The 19,642-nt window shown below is 39.2% G+C and overlaps 2 protein-coding genes across 4 annotated transcripts in view; one reads left to right on the top strand and one right to left on the bottom strand.

Moving 5' to 3' along the window:
• Positions 1-5,445, bottom strand: part of LOC127654719 (heparan-sulfate 6-O-sulfotransferase 3-B-like) — a 183,063-nt gene extending 177,618 nt beyond the window's left edge. Inside the window, exon 1 of the mRNA XM_052142018.1 lies at positions 4,438-5,445. Within this exon, the coding sequence (XP_051997978.1) occupies positions 4,438-4,982 (545 nt within the window). The 5' untranslated portion in view covers positions 4,983-5,445. The remainder of the gene's footprint in view (positions 1-4,437) is intronic.
• Positions 5,446-7,850: 2,405 nt separating this feature from the next.
• LOC127655272 (UDP-glucose:glycoprotein glucosyltransferase 2-like) overlaps positions 7,851-19,642 on the top strand; it is a 99,200-nt gene continuing 87,408 nt past the window's right edge. For 2 of the 3 annotated variants that reach the window (XM_052142981.1, XM_052142978.1), the window contains exons 1-5: positions 7,858-7,910; positions 10,141-10,274; positions 10,418-10,500; positions 11,115-11,245; positions 15,193-15,305. In XM_052142981.1, coding sequence (XP_051998941.1) covers positions 10,153-10,274; positions 10,418-10,500; positions 11,115-11,245; positions 15,193-15,305 — 449 coding nt within the window. In that variant the 5' untranslated portion in view covers positions 7,858-7,910; positions 10,141-10,152. Of the gene's footprint in view, positions 7,911-10,140; positions 10,275-10,417; positions 10,501-11,114; positions 11,246-15,192; positions 15,306-19,642 lie in introns of all 3 variants that reach the window. The other variant, XM_052142980.1, reaches the window with a different exon arrangement.

The raw sequence follows: 19,642 nt of genomic DNA, 5'->3' as shown, positions 1-19,642 counted from the left end.
GGCTCCCTCCACTAGAAGAATATATGCCAATAAGTGGGGTGTCTTTGAAAGATGGTGCAGTTCACATGGTGCAGATCCAGTTAACTGCCAGATTGTTTCAGTTCTGGACTTTCTGCAGGAAAAACTGTCAGCAGTCCTATGCCCCGCTACTCTCAGGATTTATGTAGCCGCCATTTCGGCTTGCCACGCCTTGATGGACGGGGTGCCTTTGGGGAGGCATCCTCTACTCCCTCGCTTCATTCATGGAGCCATGCGACTGAGGCCTCCTATTAGGACCAGGACTCCTTCTTGGGACTTGGCAATAGTCCTGGAGGGTCTGGTTGAGACCCCCTTTGAACCTCTAGAGTCAGCGTCTGACAGACTTCTGACTCTCAAGATGGTCTTTCTTAGGGCTATCACCTCTCTACAGAGGATTGGGGATCTACAGGCTCTGTCTGTTTTGCCGGCCTGTTTAGAATTTGCCCCAGGTATGGCTAAAGCAATTTTGCACCCTCATCCAGACTACCTTCCTAAGGTGCCTTTTTTGACATTGCATCCGGTCACTCTTGAAGCTTTCTGCTCCCCGCCGTTTTCAACGCCAGAGCAGGAAAGACTTCACAGACTTTGTCCAGTCTGTGCCCTTCAGACCTACGTCCACCGCACTAGCCAGTGGCGTAAGTCAGGGCAATTATTCGTCTGCCATGAGGGCCGCGACAAGGAGGCGGCCGCCACCAAGCAGACTATGTCGCATTGGGTGAGGGATGCTATTACCCTGGCATATGAGGCGTGCAGTCAAGCTTCGCCAGTAGGTATCAGGGCTCACTCCACCAGAGGGGTCGCCTCCTCTAAAGCCTTGGCTAGAGGGTTCCCTCTGCAGCAAGTTTGTGATGCGGCAGGCTGGTCCTCTCCGCACACATTCGTCAGATTTTATAGTTTGGATGTTCATGCTACTCCGGGCTCTTATGTCCTTGAGTCAACATCTCAAGCTCTTGTCTGAGACCTCTCGCGTTCTTGTGAGCACACTTCACAACCGTAGGGGTCCGGACAGCCTCAGTGCAGTGGTGTGGGTATTCTCGTTCCAAAGCGCTTCTCTCAGCGCAGCATCCTAGTGAAGCTTTTTGTAAAGGGAACGTCTCGGGTTATGTATTGTAACCCTTGTTCCCTGAAAAAAGCGGAACGAAACTGCTGCGCTTCTTTGCCGCACTGGGTTGCCCCAGGACTGCTCTTCAGAAAAAATATCTGATAACTGGTGGCGCGTCCATTTATAGCCCAGTCACAGGTGCATTAAATGATTACACCAACCGAGGTATCCAAAATCCCATGCACAGTGCGTAAGGAGCAGTGAATACTGTTTAGGGACACAGCGATTGGAAAGCAGCTTAAGACACACAGAATGAACCAGATCAAATCAATGGGTAAATCATGCAAGTCTTTCACTTCTAATACAGTGTACTTTCCAAAGAGCCAACAGAAAAGGCAATCCTATAAGCATGGGAGACACAAAAAGAGACCCTTCTCTTTCTGAAGTGCTCACAGCAACTCTGCCTTCCCATCAACTCTTAGAGTGTCTTTTGATTTGCTCTGACATGTCTGACCTTTCCAGGTCCTTTGCTGTGCTTGTGCTGCTTAATACCAGGTTGAAATGGCCACACTATGCCAAAGAACCCAGGCAGCAACACTGCCAGCCTGCCATCAGTGACAACTAGTTTAGCACACTCACAATAAAACAAAATAAAAAATAGCAATCCTTTTGCAGTACTGCACTAATCTGGGTTGTTAGATTATGCAATACTGTGAGTGAAACAAGGTTCAAGTGTGAAAGCAGTAGTTTAAAGGAATTGTTCACCTAAAAATTAAAACTGTGCATATGACTTTTATTTCTGCCATGGAACACAAAAGGAGATGTTAGGCAGAATGTTTAGGACTGGCAGCTTCCGTCACCCCCTTGTGTGTTCCACACAAAAAACTCATATCGGTTTAAAACAAAATGAGTGTGAGTAAATGACAACAGACTTTTCATTTTTATATGAACTAACCCTTTAACACAGCCAAAAATGAGGATTAAAGTATATGTTTGTGACAAGCCTCCTCCATGTACAGAGTGATCCATCATGAATGCGATAAACAGAGCTGCGTATCAGAATGAAATTTTCATACAGTCCCCACTTAGCACATGCGGTTCAGAGAGCACAAGCGCCTGTTGTCAAAAGAGATTTATTTGTGTCTCCTGGTGTTTCTTTAGAGAAACAATGTGAAACAATGTGAAAGTACAGAAAGAGTGAGAGCAATGAATTTATGTTCCATTTGGGTTTAGGGTCTCTGTCGCATACAGGCAGCTACAGAAAGAGCCCATTGACACAGCAGAGATGAATCGTATAGCCACGGCCTTGCAGTTATGGGGTGCGATTTAATTTCTCTTCAACAAAAAAGGAATGTTTCCTTATAGGATACATTCATCATTTCAAGCTGTTTTTAAAACATCTTAAAATTTGCTATTAATTCTGCTTACCCTGAAATTACCCGACATTTTCATTTATTACAAATTGAACCAAGTAAAAACTGCTGCAGGCCGAGCAACTAATTAACTTGATCCATTTGCTCGGCAAATGTTAAAATAAATGAGTGCCAAACAAAGGAACTGTGTTTTTCATGAGAACAGAGCAAAACAAATATGGATGCATCCAGTTGTGACACATAATTCATGAACTAATGTTATGTTATATCAGCAAGTAGCAGAGGATGAAGGAAAAACTGTTTTAAATGTAATTTACAACAACAGCATTTACAGGCACTAAAAACACATATGGCTTCTATTGGCAGGCACGTAAAGTCTGCATATTTTCACCATATTAAGCCATAATTATACTTAGTAAACAACTAAAATAACTTTTTAATGGGTTACTTGTCCAGACTGGCACTGTCAAATTTATAGATGGGAATGCTCGACAGCTTGGCTCAGCTTTTATGATACCTCATTTAAAGTTCATTACAGCACAGGCTTTCCATCATTTAAACAGAATCTGAGTTAAAGGAATTATTCTGAAGAAAGAGAGATACAGTATGGCAACAAATAGGAAATACTCTGTTCAGCATTTTAGGCTTGTCCTCCAGTCATTTTGATCTAGCTATTGCTTTGTTTTGCATATCAATGTGTTTACCATAAATCATGTTGGATGGTAAGTGATTTCCTGTATTTGAATGTGGTTAATAATATCAATGTGTCTGAGTCACACATCGGGGCCACAGGCAACAAAAACCCCAATTTTCTTTTCTGAAAGAGTCAGGGTATCTTGAAAACATATTGTAATGTGGTGAAGATCCATCTTTGCAGATATACAGTAGAAGATGTATGTTGAACCAAAATATATTTTTTAAAGTGATATAGAATAAAGGTATTATACATGACTTTGATTTATACTGACTGATTTTAAGAAAGACCCCACAGAATTTATACACAGATACACAGATCTCTTTGGGGATATAGCATCCTGCATATCCCCATATCGGGGACTTATCTATGATCATAACTTATTGAGTGGCTTCTGAGGTTAAAATAATGAAGCCATTCAATAAGACATCAGTGCACTGTCTGAAAAAAGTATTAGAGGCAAATCATTACTTGTAGGGAACAACAACAATACAAATTCACATTATTATTATTATATCACCAGATTGTGTACCAAATGGAAACTCAGTCACAACTAAAATGAACCTAAATTTTATCTTAAGGCCAGGGACAGCGTGAATGCAAAGACAACTGGATTATTTGCCACTCTGTTCACTTTTTGGCATACTTAAAAAGTCTGAGTTGACTCTGTGTGAAAAAACTTCAGCACTACACTAATTAGAAGAAACAGAGCGACTAATTAATTATCTGAAAGGGATGGTTTACCCATAATTCTCTCATCAATTACTCACCCTCATGCCATCCCAGATGTGTATGAATTTCACATAAAGGCAGCATTAGAAGTAATCCATATGACTCCAGTGGTTAAATACATGTCTTCTGAAGCTATGAAATCACTTTGGGTGAAAATCCGATCAAAATGTAAATCCTTTTTTTTATATAAATATCTCCACTGTCACCTTCAGAATGTGAACTTAAATATTACATAAACTGTCGGGAACTTAAATATATGTGATTTAAATATTGATCTGTTCCAACCCCCTCCTATTACATCGCTTCTGAAGACATATATTTATCCACTGGAGTCATATGGATTACTTTTATGCTACCTTTATGTGACATTTGTAGCTTGAAAGGTCCGGTCACCATTCACTTGCATTGTATGGACCTACAGAGCTGAGATATTCTTCTAAAACTCTTTGTTTTTGTTTTGCAGAAGAAAAAAGTCATTCACATATTGGATGGCATGAGGGTAAGAAAATGATGAGAGAATTTTATTTTTAGGTGAACTGTCTCTTTAATTAGTTTATGAAAAGGAGAGAGGGTGTTACCTCTTTAGCTTTGGAGATTGCTTTTTGTCCATAATCACAGGCACACAGTTGGTCAGTTCAGTCCAATCAGCGTGCAAACCGCAACTCCAGCCAGTGGAAAACCTCGAGAAGAGCCAGGAGTCCTGTTTACCTGGCCGGTGGCACGTGCATTTCTTCTGTCCCGGTTTGCACTCGCACGGCTGTTCCAAGCGGATATTTCTGACCAGGTGTCTTCCAAAAGTGGTCCCTCCTGTCTTCTGAATGTGCAGAAACACAATCACATCGTCTCCCTTTATGTTGAAATCAACGTCGCGTGTCAAATCTCGCTCTGTAAAGTTGAATTTGAACGCACATATAGGTGGAATGTCTTCCTCCGGGTCCTGGTCGCGGTCCAGGTCATCGATGGTTGGGTACGGAGTGGACAGTGGACCGATCCCCACGAGTTTGTCGCCCTTTCTAAAATGACAAGACTGACTGCCTGCTGGGCAAATATATTGATACCCAATCATGACAAAAAGAATGGCTAAAATTGGGATGAAAATCCATTTAATGGGATTCTCGTTCATTTTAACACGAGGAAATACGAATGCAGTTCGTGTGAATCATGTTCTCCTCTTCAGATCTTCTTCCAGGACGTTATTTCGTGACCCACACCAAGGGTCCCATGCCACATGTTGATTTGCTAAAAAGATGTGCGGAAGTCTGACATCCACCGCGGTGTTTTCGCATTAAACTGGCTCAAAGTTTAAAAGAAAGTGCCAAATTAATTAAGCCGCTAGTCAAAATAAAATGACTTAAGGCGATTCTTTCCAGTGCTATTCCATAACCGAGCAACATGTTAATGCGTTTGTAAAGTGTGAAAAATATTAACGTTTCTCGTTCTGAGGAAATTAAACGATTTAAAGAGCCTCCCAGTCAGTTTTATTCTGCGGAACCACCATGCACTTGTTACGAGAGTGGGCTGTGTTGTATATCCATCCCGCGACGCGCATCAGCGGGATGATGCGAATGATGTCAATGAGGCACAAGCGCATCAATGAAGAGACACAATCACATCAGTACCACAAGCTCTTCTGTAGCACGGGTTTCAGCTGCACCTGAGTGCGCACATATAGGCTACCCAGTTCAGTGCTCTGGAATATTCAGCAATATACCGTCGAACCTATTCTGAGAGAATTCTTTTTGCAGTATACTGAAAATTATTACTGTGCTATATCATCTATGCTTTTCAAAAATCCTAAAGGTATTCTAATTTAATTTCTATAATTATTCTAATAGGCTCAAACAACAGTGCTATAAGATTCAATTAAGTATCGGGATAAATGCAATTCTGAAAACAAAATGAAGTCATTGTTTTATCCAAGACCAATTCCTTTGGTATTTTATTGTATTTTTTTAATTTATTTTTTATGTATGTCCTCAATATAGCATGCATATAGCCCAAATGTGATTCACAAATTAAATGTTTATTTGAAAAAATAAATAAATAAAACGCTTTGTATTTGAGTATCATACTTAGGCAGAAAATATTATGTTGTCATGAATCTTAAATTGTTTTATGTTTAAATTAATAATGCAATCAGTGGTTTATATTTTACATGGGAGGTAAACGATTGTTACCAAGCATTTCTGAGTCAATATTCACTCTTTTCTTATGTGGCGCCCCCTTTGGTCTATTAAAGGGATAGCTCACCCAAAAATGAAAATTATATTAGAGGAATATTAGAGGAACATGTCAGCTCTGTTGGTCCTTACAATGCAAGTGAATGGTGACCAGACCTTTGAAGCTCCAAAAGCACATACAAGCAGTGTAAAACGAATCCATATGACTCCAGGTTAAATCCATATAAGTGGTATAAGTTAGGGTGAGAAAGAGATCAATATTTAAGTCCTTATTAAAAAAAAACATAAATCTCCACTTTCACTTTCAAAATGTGAAATAATGTGAAAGTGTAGATTTATAGTATAAAAAAGGACTTAAATATTGATTGTTTCTCACCCACACATATCATATAACTTCTGAAGTTATGGATTTAACCTAGAGTCTTATGGATTAGTTTTACACTGCTGTTATGTGATTTTGGAGCTTCAAAGGTCTGGTCACCATTCACTTGCATTATAAGGACCAACAGAGCTGATATAGTCTTCTAAAAATCTTCTTTTGTGTTCTGCAGATGAAAAAAAAAACACATCTTGGATGGCATGAGGTTGAGTACATGATTAGAGAATTTGCATATTTGGGTGAACTATTTCTTTAATGAGAGTGCAATGCTGAGTTCTTCTTACTGAAAATATTTTACCCCAATTGAAACATCTCTTTATCTTTAGTAATTGCCTTCCAGGTATAATTATACAAACTTAAATAAAATGACAAAGTTACGTTATAATGCAATAAAATGTGTCTTTATTCAGTACTGTGCAAAAGTTTTAGGCACTTGTGAAAAATGTTGCATAGTGAGGATGTCTTCAAAGTCCAATAAACATAAAAAAGCTAAATCAATATTTGGTGTGACCACCTTTGCCTTTAAAACTGCACCAATTATCCTATACACCTGTATGCTGTCTATCTTGGTTGTAGGCAGATAGGATGTTCCAAGCTTCTTGGAGAATTTGCCACAGTTCTTTTATCCATTTAGGCTGTCTCAATTGCTTCTGCCACTTTATGAAATCTCAGACTGACATGAGGTTCAGTGGTGGCTTTGTGGGGGCCATGACATCTGATGCAGGGCTCCCTGTTTTTCTATTCTAATCTTTTCTATTTGCAAAAGTGTGTGTTTGTTATGTTTGGGAGTATACCATTTATATTTCCTATTGACACACTAAAGCTGAAGATATAAATAACCATCTTAAGACAAATGCTTTTTGTAAATCAAGACTTTTGCACAGTAGCCTACTGTAGGCCTAGTTATTGATGTTATTACTATGGTATAAAGTATTTTTAACTTAAATGCATCAATACTCAAAATAAAAAAAATCCAATCATATAAACAGAATAATTCCATAATAAAACACTACATATTTATAACAAAACAACTGTAATACATAAACTAATTAGATGGATCTGGAATTCCACAGAGCGTCTGGAAGTGTGTCGTGAAATAAAAATATCACAAATATACATATATCAAACAGAGGAAAATCACGGTCATTTGTATGTTATGTGTTTGAAACATCTACATGTGGTCCACATGTAGATAACGGCTCTACCGTTATTTTCCTGTAGCTGTCCGCAGAAATGCCTGAAAAACGGATTCCAGCGTAAATCTTCCAAAACATGTTAATGCTCTCAGATATTTCAACGACAATCACAAACTAAATTAAACTTCCATCAACACCCTACTCACCGCTGAAATGTTAACTCGTATCATTTAATAATGTGAGTGGAAACGATGTATTTGCCAACCGTGGGTGAGGGAATTAAAGATTCAGGACCCCTCAATGGCGGCGTCCTGTGAAACCGGGGTAACACAACGGTTCACCATCTGATGTTTTAGGTGTGTATTTTATATTCATATTTTATATAATAAGATTTAGATTGAGTTGTTGAAATGGTCGATTAAAATGCTGACGTTGCCCCAGAAGGAATATGGGTTGAAACAGTTTGCGCTATGTTCTTTATTCTTTCTTTTCTATTTTATTCTTTCTTTATTCTTAATATAAACCAATCACAATTCTAGTCTTTATTTCATGCAATCCTGCTTTAATCAGAAGTGTTTAAAATGCAATTGACGTATGAAAGCATCCGTGAATGTAAAAATTTTAGAGCATTTTGCTACATATTATGTTTGTTACATTGTTGCAGCTACGTGGCGTTTGCTACACAAACCCCATGCGGTCATTTTGTTTTCGGAGACACTTTAATATACATTTTACCAATAAGTTATGGACATACATTTCAGGTTGCTTAACAGTAATCACTGCTTCATGCACCTTCAAATGTGAATATTGGGGAGACTGGGGGCTAATTGTTACATTTATTCCAGTAAATGTTTCTCAGGGTAGCTTTACTTTAAGGTCATTTGCTTTTTACACAAATAGACTGCCTAAAAGTCTTGATTACATAAAAGATATTAAATAATTCCATCATTATTGTCCAAGAGAAAAGGCTATAGTTCATTTAGGGGCAAGTTGTCATGCGAGGTAGGTTATCACAATGTGAATCTGCTGTTTATTGAAACTGATTTGAGGGGGGAAAATTCTTTGTTTGAAATATTATTTAGGCCTAACATAAGAAAGCAATATTTCACAATATCTGTATTTAAAGTGTATTGTATTCTATTTAAATACCTTTCACCAGTTATTTTCTACAATATTAAACAATTGTTTTGGCTGACAGAAACTGCTACTAATGAATTGGATAAAATGACAACATATAAAACAAAGGTGGAAGCTTGCAACAATATCAATGTGATAAAGTACCCCAGACCTGACGTTTGAAAAATCCCTTGTCAGCGGAACACAGTCCAACATTTCAGAATCTACCATCTACCTACTTTTTGTTCACTTGCTTACCCAACAGCTGTTACAAAAATATTACAAAATTGAAATTTTAATCTGTAAGATAGAACTCATAAAGCATATTCTAATTTAAAGGGATAATTTACCCAAAAATGAAATTATTTATGTCATAATTTACAAACCCTCATGCCATCCCAGATGTGTATGACTTCCTTTCTTCTGATGAACACATATTAAGATTTTTAGAAAAATATTTGAGTTCTGTAGTTCCATATAGGGTTGCAAAGGGGCGGGTAATTTCCGGTAAATTTAAAAATTAAAAAATGTGATTGAGGAATGGCATGGATATTCAAGTGTATTTGAATGGCATCTGTTTGTTTTAGTCAAGATTATGCTAAAATATACTTTCCTCAACTATATTTAAGTTCCCTATGAAGAGCCAACCCTCAACTTTGAAAATTCCCACTTTATTCCCGTTTATTCCCATAAATTCCTGTTAATTCCCATGGAAAGTTTCCATCTTTGAAAATTCCCAGAATTTTGCAACCCTAGTTCTATACAATGCAAGTGAATGGTGGCTAGGACTTTGAAGGTCCAAAATGCATATAAAGGCATCTTAAAAGTAATCCATATTGTGGTTACATCTATGTCTTCAGAAGATATATGATAGATGTAGGTGAGAAACAGATCAATACATTCTTTGTGCATATCACCACCTACAGGGCAGGAAGGAGAATTTATAGTAAAACAGGACTTAAATATTGATCTGTTTCTCACCCACACCTATCATATCGCTTATGAATATAAAGATTTAACCACTGGAGTCATATTGAATGCTTTTATGCTGCCTTTATATGCGTTTTGAACCTTCAAAGTTTTGACCTCCATTTATTTGTATTTTATGGAGCTGAGATATTCTTCTAAAAGGGATGGCGTGAGGGTGAGTAAATAATGTTTTCTTTTTTTGGTTGAACTATCCCTTTAACTTGAAAAGAACATACATAACCACTACCATATTAAGCATTTATTAAATTGGACTTTTGAATGTAAACTTGTAATTTCTGAAATATAGCCTTGGTGACAACTTCCATGTGTGACAGCTAGCCCTGTTCTCCTCTGTTTGAATATATATGAATCAAAGTTTTATGACATTTATAACTGTTCTGCTGTATACTGGCATATGTTCTGTTAAGCATTTTATATCGGAATAATGTTTTTTAATGGTTTTTATTTGAAGTTATAATAAAGTATTATCTATTCTTTTAGCAGTGTCTGAACATGAGGGTGGTCTTGGTTGTGCTGGTCTTGCTAAGGGTGCAGCATGCACTCTCAGCATCTAAAGGAGTCATCGCCAGTCTTCAGGCCAAATGGGCCATGACCCCTCTGCTGCTGGAAACAAGGTGGGTTGGAAGTGTAATTCTTCTAGCTAGCTTTAATTTTTAACCAGCAGAGTTTTTTTTTTTTTTTTTTGTACTGTTTTGAATGCATTTAATGTGTTTCAGTTTGTGCATCTGTTTTATTCTACAAATCTGATATTCCGCAGCGAGTTCATCAGAGAGGATAGTGATGAGAAGTTCTGGCAATTTGTAGATACTGTGAAGGAGTTAACGGTTTACAAAAGTGGAGGTAATGGCTGAAATGTAATCTTTTTTGTTATGACTCACAATTCAAATGAGTGGTCTCAGATAGCTCATTGCATGTGTGCTGATTTGTCTGAGAGAATGATAATTCATTTGTAGAGGTATTCTTTAATATCGATACAGTTGTGAAGCTGCCTTAATAACTTTCTGTCACTATCAGGAAATGCACATGCAAAATAATTAATGGTCACACTTTATATTAGGTGGCCTTAACTACAATGTACTAACATTAAATACATACAAGATTATGTATTTACTGTGTAACTACATGTTGCTCTGCAAAATTCCTACATTTGCTGCTACTGAGGTTGAGGTGTGGGTAGGGTTAGCATTAGGGTTTACAGTTATGTTTTGGGGTAAGGAATGGGTTAGGGGTAAAGTTAACAGTATAACTACAAATGTAATTAAATGCATGTTCTTTAAATGTAATTACAATGCAACAACATGTATGTACATAACAAGTACATTGTATCAAATGGTTAAGTACATAGTAGTTAAGGCCACCTAATATAAAGTGGGTCCGATTTTAACTGTATGGTATATCTTGCTTTGTTGAACAAAATATGAATGAAAAAATTATGTAATTATTTACATCTTCAGAGTCTGTCCGGTCATATTATAACTTGATCATCAAGAAAGCTGGACAGTTTATGTCGGACATCCAGCTCAACCTGCTGAAGCTATCTCTATCTCTAAGGGCTTACTCGCCGGCTGTACATGCTTTCCAACAAGTACGTCTTTAAATATATTTTTTTATTTCATGTCATAAAGATTCCAGAAAAAACTAACTCAAAGCTGAAATATGTCATTTCTGCGACACTAGCACCACCAAACAGAATTGCAAATATAAAATATAGCTGCAAGCAGCGATGGCGGGCCCAAGCCGGTGGCACCGCCACCCCCGTGCCTTTAGGGTTGCTGGTGGCACCGCCACCCCCGTGAATTTAGGGTCGCTGTGCACGATGGGCAATAACGTAACCTCGCTTTGACCGTCGAGAAGATGTGTGCTGTAGAGCTTGCATCAGTGTGGGCTCTGCAAAAGTGCGCATTGAGGGCACATATCGACCACAAAGTATGCGTGAGCACCCTTCCGATACCTAAAATGAAAAATGAGACACCCTACGGTCTCATGGAGTTAATGGACACATGAAATAAGTACACAAGACTGAAAATTCATATGAAGTGTGCCATTTGGGACAGGGCCTATGACCGTGAACCACAATAGTCACATCTATGAGATAATTCAAATGAAGAATGATTTTTTATGTCATAGGATGTCATAGGTCAATATCTTTTGCAGCACTTAAATGTGTTAATCCAGAAGGCCAGTATTTATCTGGAGGTCTTTGTACAGGTTTATCAATGTAATTATAATTTACATTTATATGTTCCTATGATATGCAATGGAAGTACATTTTTATGTTTAACATGGGTGTATTCACAATACATAGCATACGATATAATATCTTAAGATTATTTATCATTATGTTAAGTACATCACACAAATGTGACTGTATTCACCTGTAATGTCTCCAATAAGTACAGTATATATTGGCCTGTATGGCCATGATATATTGCCTTAGCTAGACTTTAGCTAACCTATTACATTAGCTAGTCGCTCATGTGTCATGAATGTTAGCAAGACACAAGTTAACTATATTTGCTTTTGGCTAATTAGCTGTATAGTCGAGGCACTGTACACGACGCGGAGGGAGGGAAAGCGGGCATCGACAAAATGTCATCTACCGACCTGATGTTTTGATTTTTTATTTAATAAATATATTTGTTTGACAGGAAGCTGTGCGTAAACAGGAATATATATATTAATTTATTTATAAAAATAAATAAAAAACACCCCAGAAATAAGGGCACTTTCTCTCGAGGAAGAAAAAGGGCAGGTGCTCAAGCCCCCTTTGATGTCTATGTGTGCATGTGCCTGAGGGTGAGTAAATGATGAGAGAAATATCTTTTTGGGGTAAACTCATTTTATTTGAAAGACTATCTAGGCACATAATAACACTGCATTGCTGTGACTGTTTATAACTATTTCAAAATGTACAAGCTCACACTTTAAATGGTCAGTGCTTTGATTTTTAAATCATTAAAATAGCAACAGATCAGAGAAAAAATGGAGATTGAGTGATTATTTTTACATTTTACATTCCATTCAAAAACGTGGCATTTTACAACGTAAGAGAGAAATAAAAAAAACATTAAATAATACCATTTGTACTTTTCAATGACTTGGGATGTCTATGTTCAGGGCGATTTGGAGCTTCAAAGTTCCAACAGAGAAATTCCCTCCCCCTCCCCTCCCCACACACACAGACAGAATGGCAGGGCCACTATGTCTGTCAGAGAGCGACAGAGAGAAAAAACACAGAACGGGAGGGGGCACTCTGTCTGTCAGAGAGAGAAAAATTTAAAAAGAAATCCACATTCAAACCACAATATCTGACTTTCTGTTGGTCGGAGCTAATGACTGTAAATTAGAAAGTTGTTCGGCTTGACGAGACCAATATACACACCGAGTTTTGTAACTGTAGATAGAACTAACTAAGTTATAACACACTTTATGTGTCCTTTTTTTGTCCTAAATCAATTTCCTCGCCACGGCCAAACCGTTCGAGATATCAATAATCCGTCCGGAATGTAGCATCCTCAATGTCTTGACTTCATGCCGACCGAGTTTGGTGGTGATTGGATTCATTCTCTAAGAGGAATATATATAATTCCAGAGCATGTGTTTCCAAACAACCCATAATAGCCGACTTCCTGTTGGGCTGGCGTAAAACTTAGAGCACGAAAGTTGTTCGGCCCGATGAGATCTACAAGTGTACCGAGTTTCATATTATTACATGCAAGCATGTTTGATATATGGACAAGTGTTCGAATCCCATTCCAGGGGGCGCTGTCGAGCCCCCCTGCCACGCCCGGGTACCATCTTCAGCCCGGACCTGATGGCCGCGGGTTCCGACCCGTGTGCAAAGTTTCAAGAGTTTTCGAGCACGCTAAAGGCCCCAAAACCTTGAAAAACAAAAATAAAAGCATTCTCACTCAACAGCCAAATCATCCCCCTCCCCCCAGACACAGAGAGACGTAGGGTCAGTGGGAGAGGCAGAGAAAATTCTCCAAAACATCCACATTCAAACCAAAATATCTGACTTTCTGTTGGTCTGAGCTAATGACTGTAAATTAGAAAGTTGTCTGGCTCGATGAGAACAATATAATTACTGAGTTTTGTGACTGTGGGTCAAAGTGTAAAACCAACCCCCTCACTTTTGTCAAAAGGTGGCGCTACTGAGCCCCTGCACCACGCCCGTTTCTGAAACTTTGCACATGTCTACTGGCTAATAAGTGTGATGTGTCTGTCGAAGTTTCATGCAATTTCAAGAATGCTAAGAGTCTCAAAAGCATCAAAAAGAATATTCGAAGTTTGAAGCATTGCCGCGGCAACAGTATCCAAGATATCAATAATCCTTTCACATGTCTACATCTGCCGTGTGTTTACATTACACACCAAAAGTTTTAAGTAAATCGGGTAAAAATAAGAGGGTGATTTCACAGCATTTTGAAAGTGACACACTTCCTTCTGCCAGTTGGTGGCGCTATAACTTTGACTCACAATAGTCACATCCATGCGATCGGCCTGTTACAGCAAACACACTGCTGAAGTTTCATCGAGATCAATTAATGTATGCAGAAGTTATAACACACTTCCTGTTTCTCTTTTCGCGCCATCATTTCGTTTCCTTGCCACGGCCAAACCGTTCGAGATATCAAAAATCTGCCGGCAATTTTTCATCCTCAATGTCTTGACTTCATGCTGACCGAGTTTCGTGGCGATTGGTGGAATTCTCTAGGAGGAGTATTTCAGATTCCATTGCATGCATTTTCCAAACAACCCTAAATAGACGATTTCCTGTTGGGCTGGGGTAAAAAGTAAAAGTATGAAGGATATATGAAATGATGAGATCTATATGTGTACCAAGTTTCATATTATTACATGCAAGCATGTTTGATTTATGGACAAAGTTTTCAGACCCCGTTCCAGGGGGCGCCGTCGAGCCCCCCTGCCACGCCCCGGTACCAGCTTCAGCCCGGCCCTAATGGCCGTGGGTTCTGACCCTTGTGCAAAGTTTCAAGAGTTTTAGAGCACGTTAAGAGCCCCAAAAGTGCCCGAATATTCGTAAGAAAAATTATATTCTAACGAAAACAATAGGGCCTTGCCTTTTCAAGGCTTGGGCCCTAATAATGTTTTCACTACAGCTTTCTGAATACGCTCTTTGTCAGCAGTTGTTCAAACAGTCAGATAGTCCCTCCCCCAACTCACACCATTGGTGTCTTTTTTGGGGTGGGTCTAAGCAGGTCTCTGAAAACAAAAACAGGTATTTTTATTGCGACACAGAGACAAAGTATTATAATTTTTTTTTAATTTACCTATGAATTGCTTACTTCTATTTGTTTCTGCATATGAAGCTGGGATAGAAGCATGTATATTAACATTGATTTACATACTTCAGCTTTAATGTTCTCAGAAGCTTCTGATTTCCAGAGTGCACTAACAAAAAGTGAATATAAAAACTTTTTGTTAGTCACTTTGGTCCATTTATATTGGTCGTCACTATGTGGTTTACTTTTTAGACTGTAATTTTAACCCTTTCTTCTCATCGTAAAGATAGCAAGTGATGAACCTCCTCCTGACGGCTGCTCTGCTTTTGTGGCTGTACATAGTCAACATGCCTGCAACACCAAGGATATGAAGAAGCTATTAAAGGCAGCAGCGGGCAGGTAACGCAAGCCAACAATTTATTGTATTTGTAGATATTTGGGGATAATATACTGTATGTGCACACATGGTTTCATGTTAATGGTATGTTATTTTGACATAATGCCTTATAGCGTGCCTTTAGGGTCGCTGGTGGCACCGCCACCCCCGTGCCTTTAGGGTTGCTGTGCACGATGGGCAATAACGTAACCTCGCTTTGACCGTCGAGAAGACGTGTGCTGTAGAGCTCGCATCAGCGCGGGCTCTGCAAAAGTGCGCATGGAGGGCACATATCAACCACAAAGTATGCGTGAGCACCCTTCTGATACCTAAAATGAAAAATGAGACACCCTACGGTCTCATGGAGTTAATGGACACACGAAATAAGTACACAAGACTGAAAATTCATATGAAGTGTGCCATTTGAGACAGGGCCTATGACCGTGAACCACAATAGTCACATCTATGAGGTAATTCAAATGTAGAATAATTTTTAATGTCATAGGATGTCATAGGTCAATATCTTTTGCAGCACTTAAACGTGTTAATCCAGAAGGCCAGTATTTATCCGGAGGTCTCTGTACAGGTTTATTAATGTAATTATAATTTACGCACTGCTGAAGTTTCATCGAGATCAGTTAATGTACGCAGAAGTTATAACACACTTCCTTGCGTTTATGCACCCTTTATGTGCTTTTTGGAGCTTCAAAGTTCATTTGCAATGTGTTCCACATTCAAACCAAAATGTCTGACTTTCTGTTGGTCTGTTTGTTCACTTGAGACATAAGAGGGTGATTTCAAAGCATTTTGAAAGTGACACACTTCCTTCTGCCAGTTGGTGGCGCTATAACTTTGACTCACAATAGTCACATCCATGCGACCGGCCTCTTCCCGCAAACACACTGCTGAAGTTTCATCGAGATCAGTTAATGTATGCAGAAGTTATAACACACTTCCTTACTTTTATGCTAACTTTATGTGCTTTTTGGAGCTTCAAAGTTCATTTGCAATGTGTTCCACATTCAAACCAAAATATCTGACTTTCTGTTGGTCTGTTTGTTCACTTGAGACATAAGAGGGTGATTTCAAAGCTTTTTGAAAGTGACACACTTCCTTCTGCCTGTTGGTGGCACTATAACTTTGACTCACAATAGTCACATCCATGTGACTGGCCTCTTCCCGCGAACACACCGCTGAAGTTTCTTCGAGATCAGTTAATGTATGCAGAAGTTATAACACACTTCCTTGCGTTTATGCACCCTTTATGTGCTTTTTGGAGCTTCAAAGTTCATTTGCAATGTGTTCCACATTCAAACCAAAATATCTGACTTTCTGTTGGTCTGAGCTAATGACTGTAAATTGGAAAGCTGTCCGGCTCCCTCCCCCTCCTCTCCACACACACACACACACACACACACACACACACACACAGGCAGGGGCACTCTGTCTGTCAGAGAGAGACATGGAGAGAAAAATTCCAAGAAATCCACATTCAAACCACAATATCTGACTTTCTGTTGGTCGGAGCTAATGACTGTAAATTAGAAAGTTGTTTGGCTCGACGAGAACAATATACACACCGAGTTTTGTAACTGTAGATAGAACTAACTAAGTTATAACACACTTTATGTGTCCTTTTTTAGTCCTAAATCAATTTCATCGCCACGGCCAAACCGTTCGAGATATAAAAAATCCGTCCGGAATGTAGCATCCTCAATGTCTTGACTTCATGCCGACCGAGGTTGGTGGCGATTGGATTCATTCTCTAGGAGGAATATATATAATTCCAGAGCATGCGTTTCCAAACAACCCATAATAGCCGACTTCCTGTTGGGCTGGCGTAAATCTTAGAGCACGAAAGTTTTTCGGCCCCATGAGATCTACAAGTGTACCGAGTTTCATATTATTACATGCAAGCATGTTTGATATATGGGCAAGTGTTCGAATCCCATTCCAGGGGGCGCTGTCGAGCCCCCCTGCCACGCCCGGGTACCATATTCGGCCCGGCCCTGATGGCCGCGGGTTCCGACCCGTGTGCAAAGATTCAAGAGTTTTCGAGCACGTTAAGGGCCCCAAAACCTTGAAAAACAAAAATAAAAGCATTCTCACTCAACAGCCAAATCACCCCCCTCCCCACAGACACAGAGAGATGTAGGGTCAGTGAGAGAGGGAGAGAAAATTCTCCAAAACATCCACATTCAAACCAAAATATCTGACTTTCTGTTGGTCTGAGCTAATGACTGTAAATTAGAAAGTTGTCTGGCTCGATGAGAACAATATAATTACTGAGTTTTGTGACTGTGGGTCAAAGTGTAACGCAACCCCCCCACTTTTGTCAAAAGGTGGCGCTACTGAGCCCCTGCACCACGCCCGTTTCTGAAACTTTGCACATGTCTACTGGCTAATAAATGTGATGTGTCTGTCGAGTTTCATGAAATTTCAAGTATGCTAAGAGTCTCAAAAGCGTAAAAAAAGAATATTCAAGTTTGAAGCGTTGCCACGGCAACAGTATTGAAGATATCAATAATCCTTTCACATGTCTACATCTGCCGTGTGTTTACATTATACACCTAAAGTTTTAAGTAAATCGGGTAAAAATAAGAGGGTGATTTCAAAGCATTTTGAAAGTGACACACTTCATTCTGCCAGTTGGTGGCGCTATAACTTGACTCACAATAGTCACATCCATGCGATCGGCCTCTTACATCGTACACACTGCTGAAGTTTCATCGAGATCAATTAATGTATGCAGAAGTTATAACACACTTCCTGTTTCCCTTTTCGTGCCATCATTTCGTTTCCTCGCCACGGCCAAACCGTTTGAGATATCAAAAATCCGCCGGCAATTTTTCATTCTCAATGTTTTGCCTTCATGCTGACCGAGTTTCGTGGCGATTGGTGGAATTCTCTAGGAGGAGTATTTCAAATTCCATTGCATGCATTTTTCCAAAAAACCCTAAATAGACGATTTCCTGTTGGTCTGAGGTAAAAAGTAAAAGTATGAAGGATATATGAAACTATGAGATCTATATGTGTATCGAGTTTCATATTATTACATGCAAGCGTGTTTGATTTATGGACCAAGTTTTCGGACCCTGTTCCAGGGGGCGCTGTCGAGCCCCCCCTGCCACGCCCGGGTACCAGCTTCAGCCCGGCCCTAATGGCCGCGGTTTTTGACCCGTGTGCAAAGTTTCAAGAGTTTTTGAGCAAGTTAAGAGCCCCATTAGTGCCCGAATAGTCGAATAAAAAATAATAATAATATTAAAGCTGCGAGCAGCGATGACGGGCCCAAGCCGGTGGCACCGCCACCCCTGGGCCTTTAGGGTCGCCGCGCACGACGGGCAATAACGTAAGCTCACTTCGACCGTCGAGAAGATGTGTGCAAATTCCAAGAAATCCACATTCAAACCAAAATATCTGACTTTCTGTTGGTCTGTTTGTTCACTTGAGACATAAGGGGGTGATTTAAAAGCATTTTGAAAGTGACACACTTCCTTCTGCCAGTTGGTGGCGCTATAACTGACTCACAATAGCAACATCCATGCGATCGGCCTCTTACAGCGAACACACTGCTGAAGTTTCAGTCGAGATCAATTAATGTATGCAGAAGTTATAACAGACTTCCTGTTTCTCTTACTGCCTTCTGCCAGTTATTATAGGCTTTGTACTTTACTCACGCTGCAATACCGACGTAGAAAATCATCCTCTTTACGTGCGCAAAAATATGCTTGGAAACATCACAGTGAGCGGTGCTTACTGTGAATGATACTAATTGTACTACTGACTATTTAAACAGAGTAATTTTTATATGGTAGGTTTACTATTTTATTATTATATTTTATTGCGGCTATAATGAACAGGCTGCAATGTCAAGATTGCAATGATGGAGTGTGTGTGTGTGTGTATTTGTAACCTTAAAGGGGTCATATAATGCCATTTTTGTACAAGTTAATATGAATCTTTAGGGTCTAAATGAAAACTTTGTAATATACTTTTATTAAAAATTCTCATTAGTATTTTAAGAAAACACTAATTTTAACTGCTCAAAAACAGCTCCGTTTTCAGCACGCCGTTTCAGTGCATATGACTTTAAATGATAATGAGGTTTGGTCACCCGCCCCTCCCTCCGTTCTGGGGAATTCTAGTCTTGAATCATATGCATTTGCAAGATGTAAACAGTATTTTGCCAGTATTGTGTTACCATTCATCTTCATGCAGTTATAACTGTTTTTTTTTTACATTACTTCTTAATCAGTAACATACAAGTAAACCAGGTGTAACTTAGTGTTACCATGTTAACTGTAACACCTGCGTACACAGTTTTTAATAACACAATAACCATAACGCGTTGTTCATTATA

The sequence above is a fragment of the Xyrauchen texanus genome, chromosome 14 (genome assembly GCF_025860055.1).
Source record: "Xyrauchen texanus isolate HMW12.3.18 chromosome 14, RBS_HiC_50CHRs, whole genome shotgun sequence".
NCBI classification, from domain to species: Eukaryota; Metazoa; Chordata; class Actinopteri; order Cypriniformes; family Catostomidae; genus Xyrauchen; species Xyrauchen texanus.
This window is presented reverse-complemented; position numbering and strand designations above follow the sequence as displayed.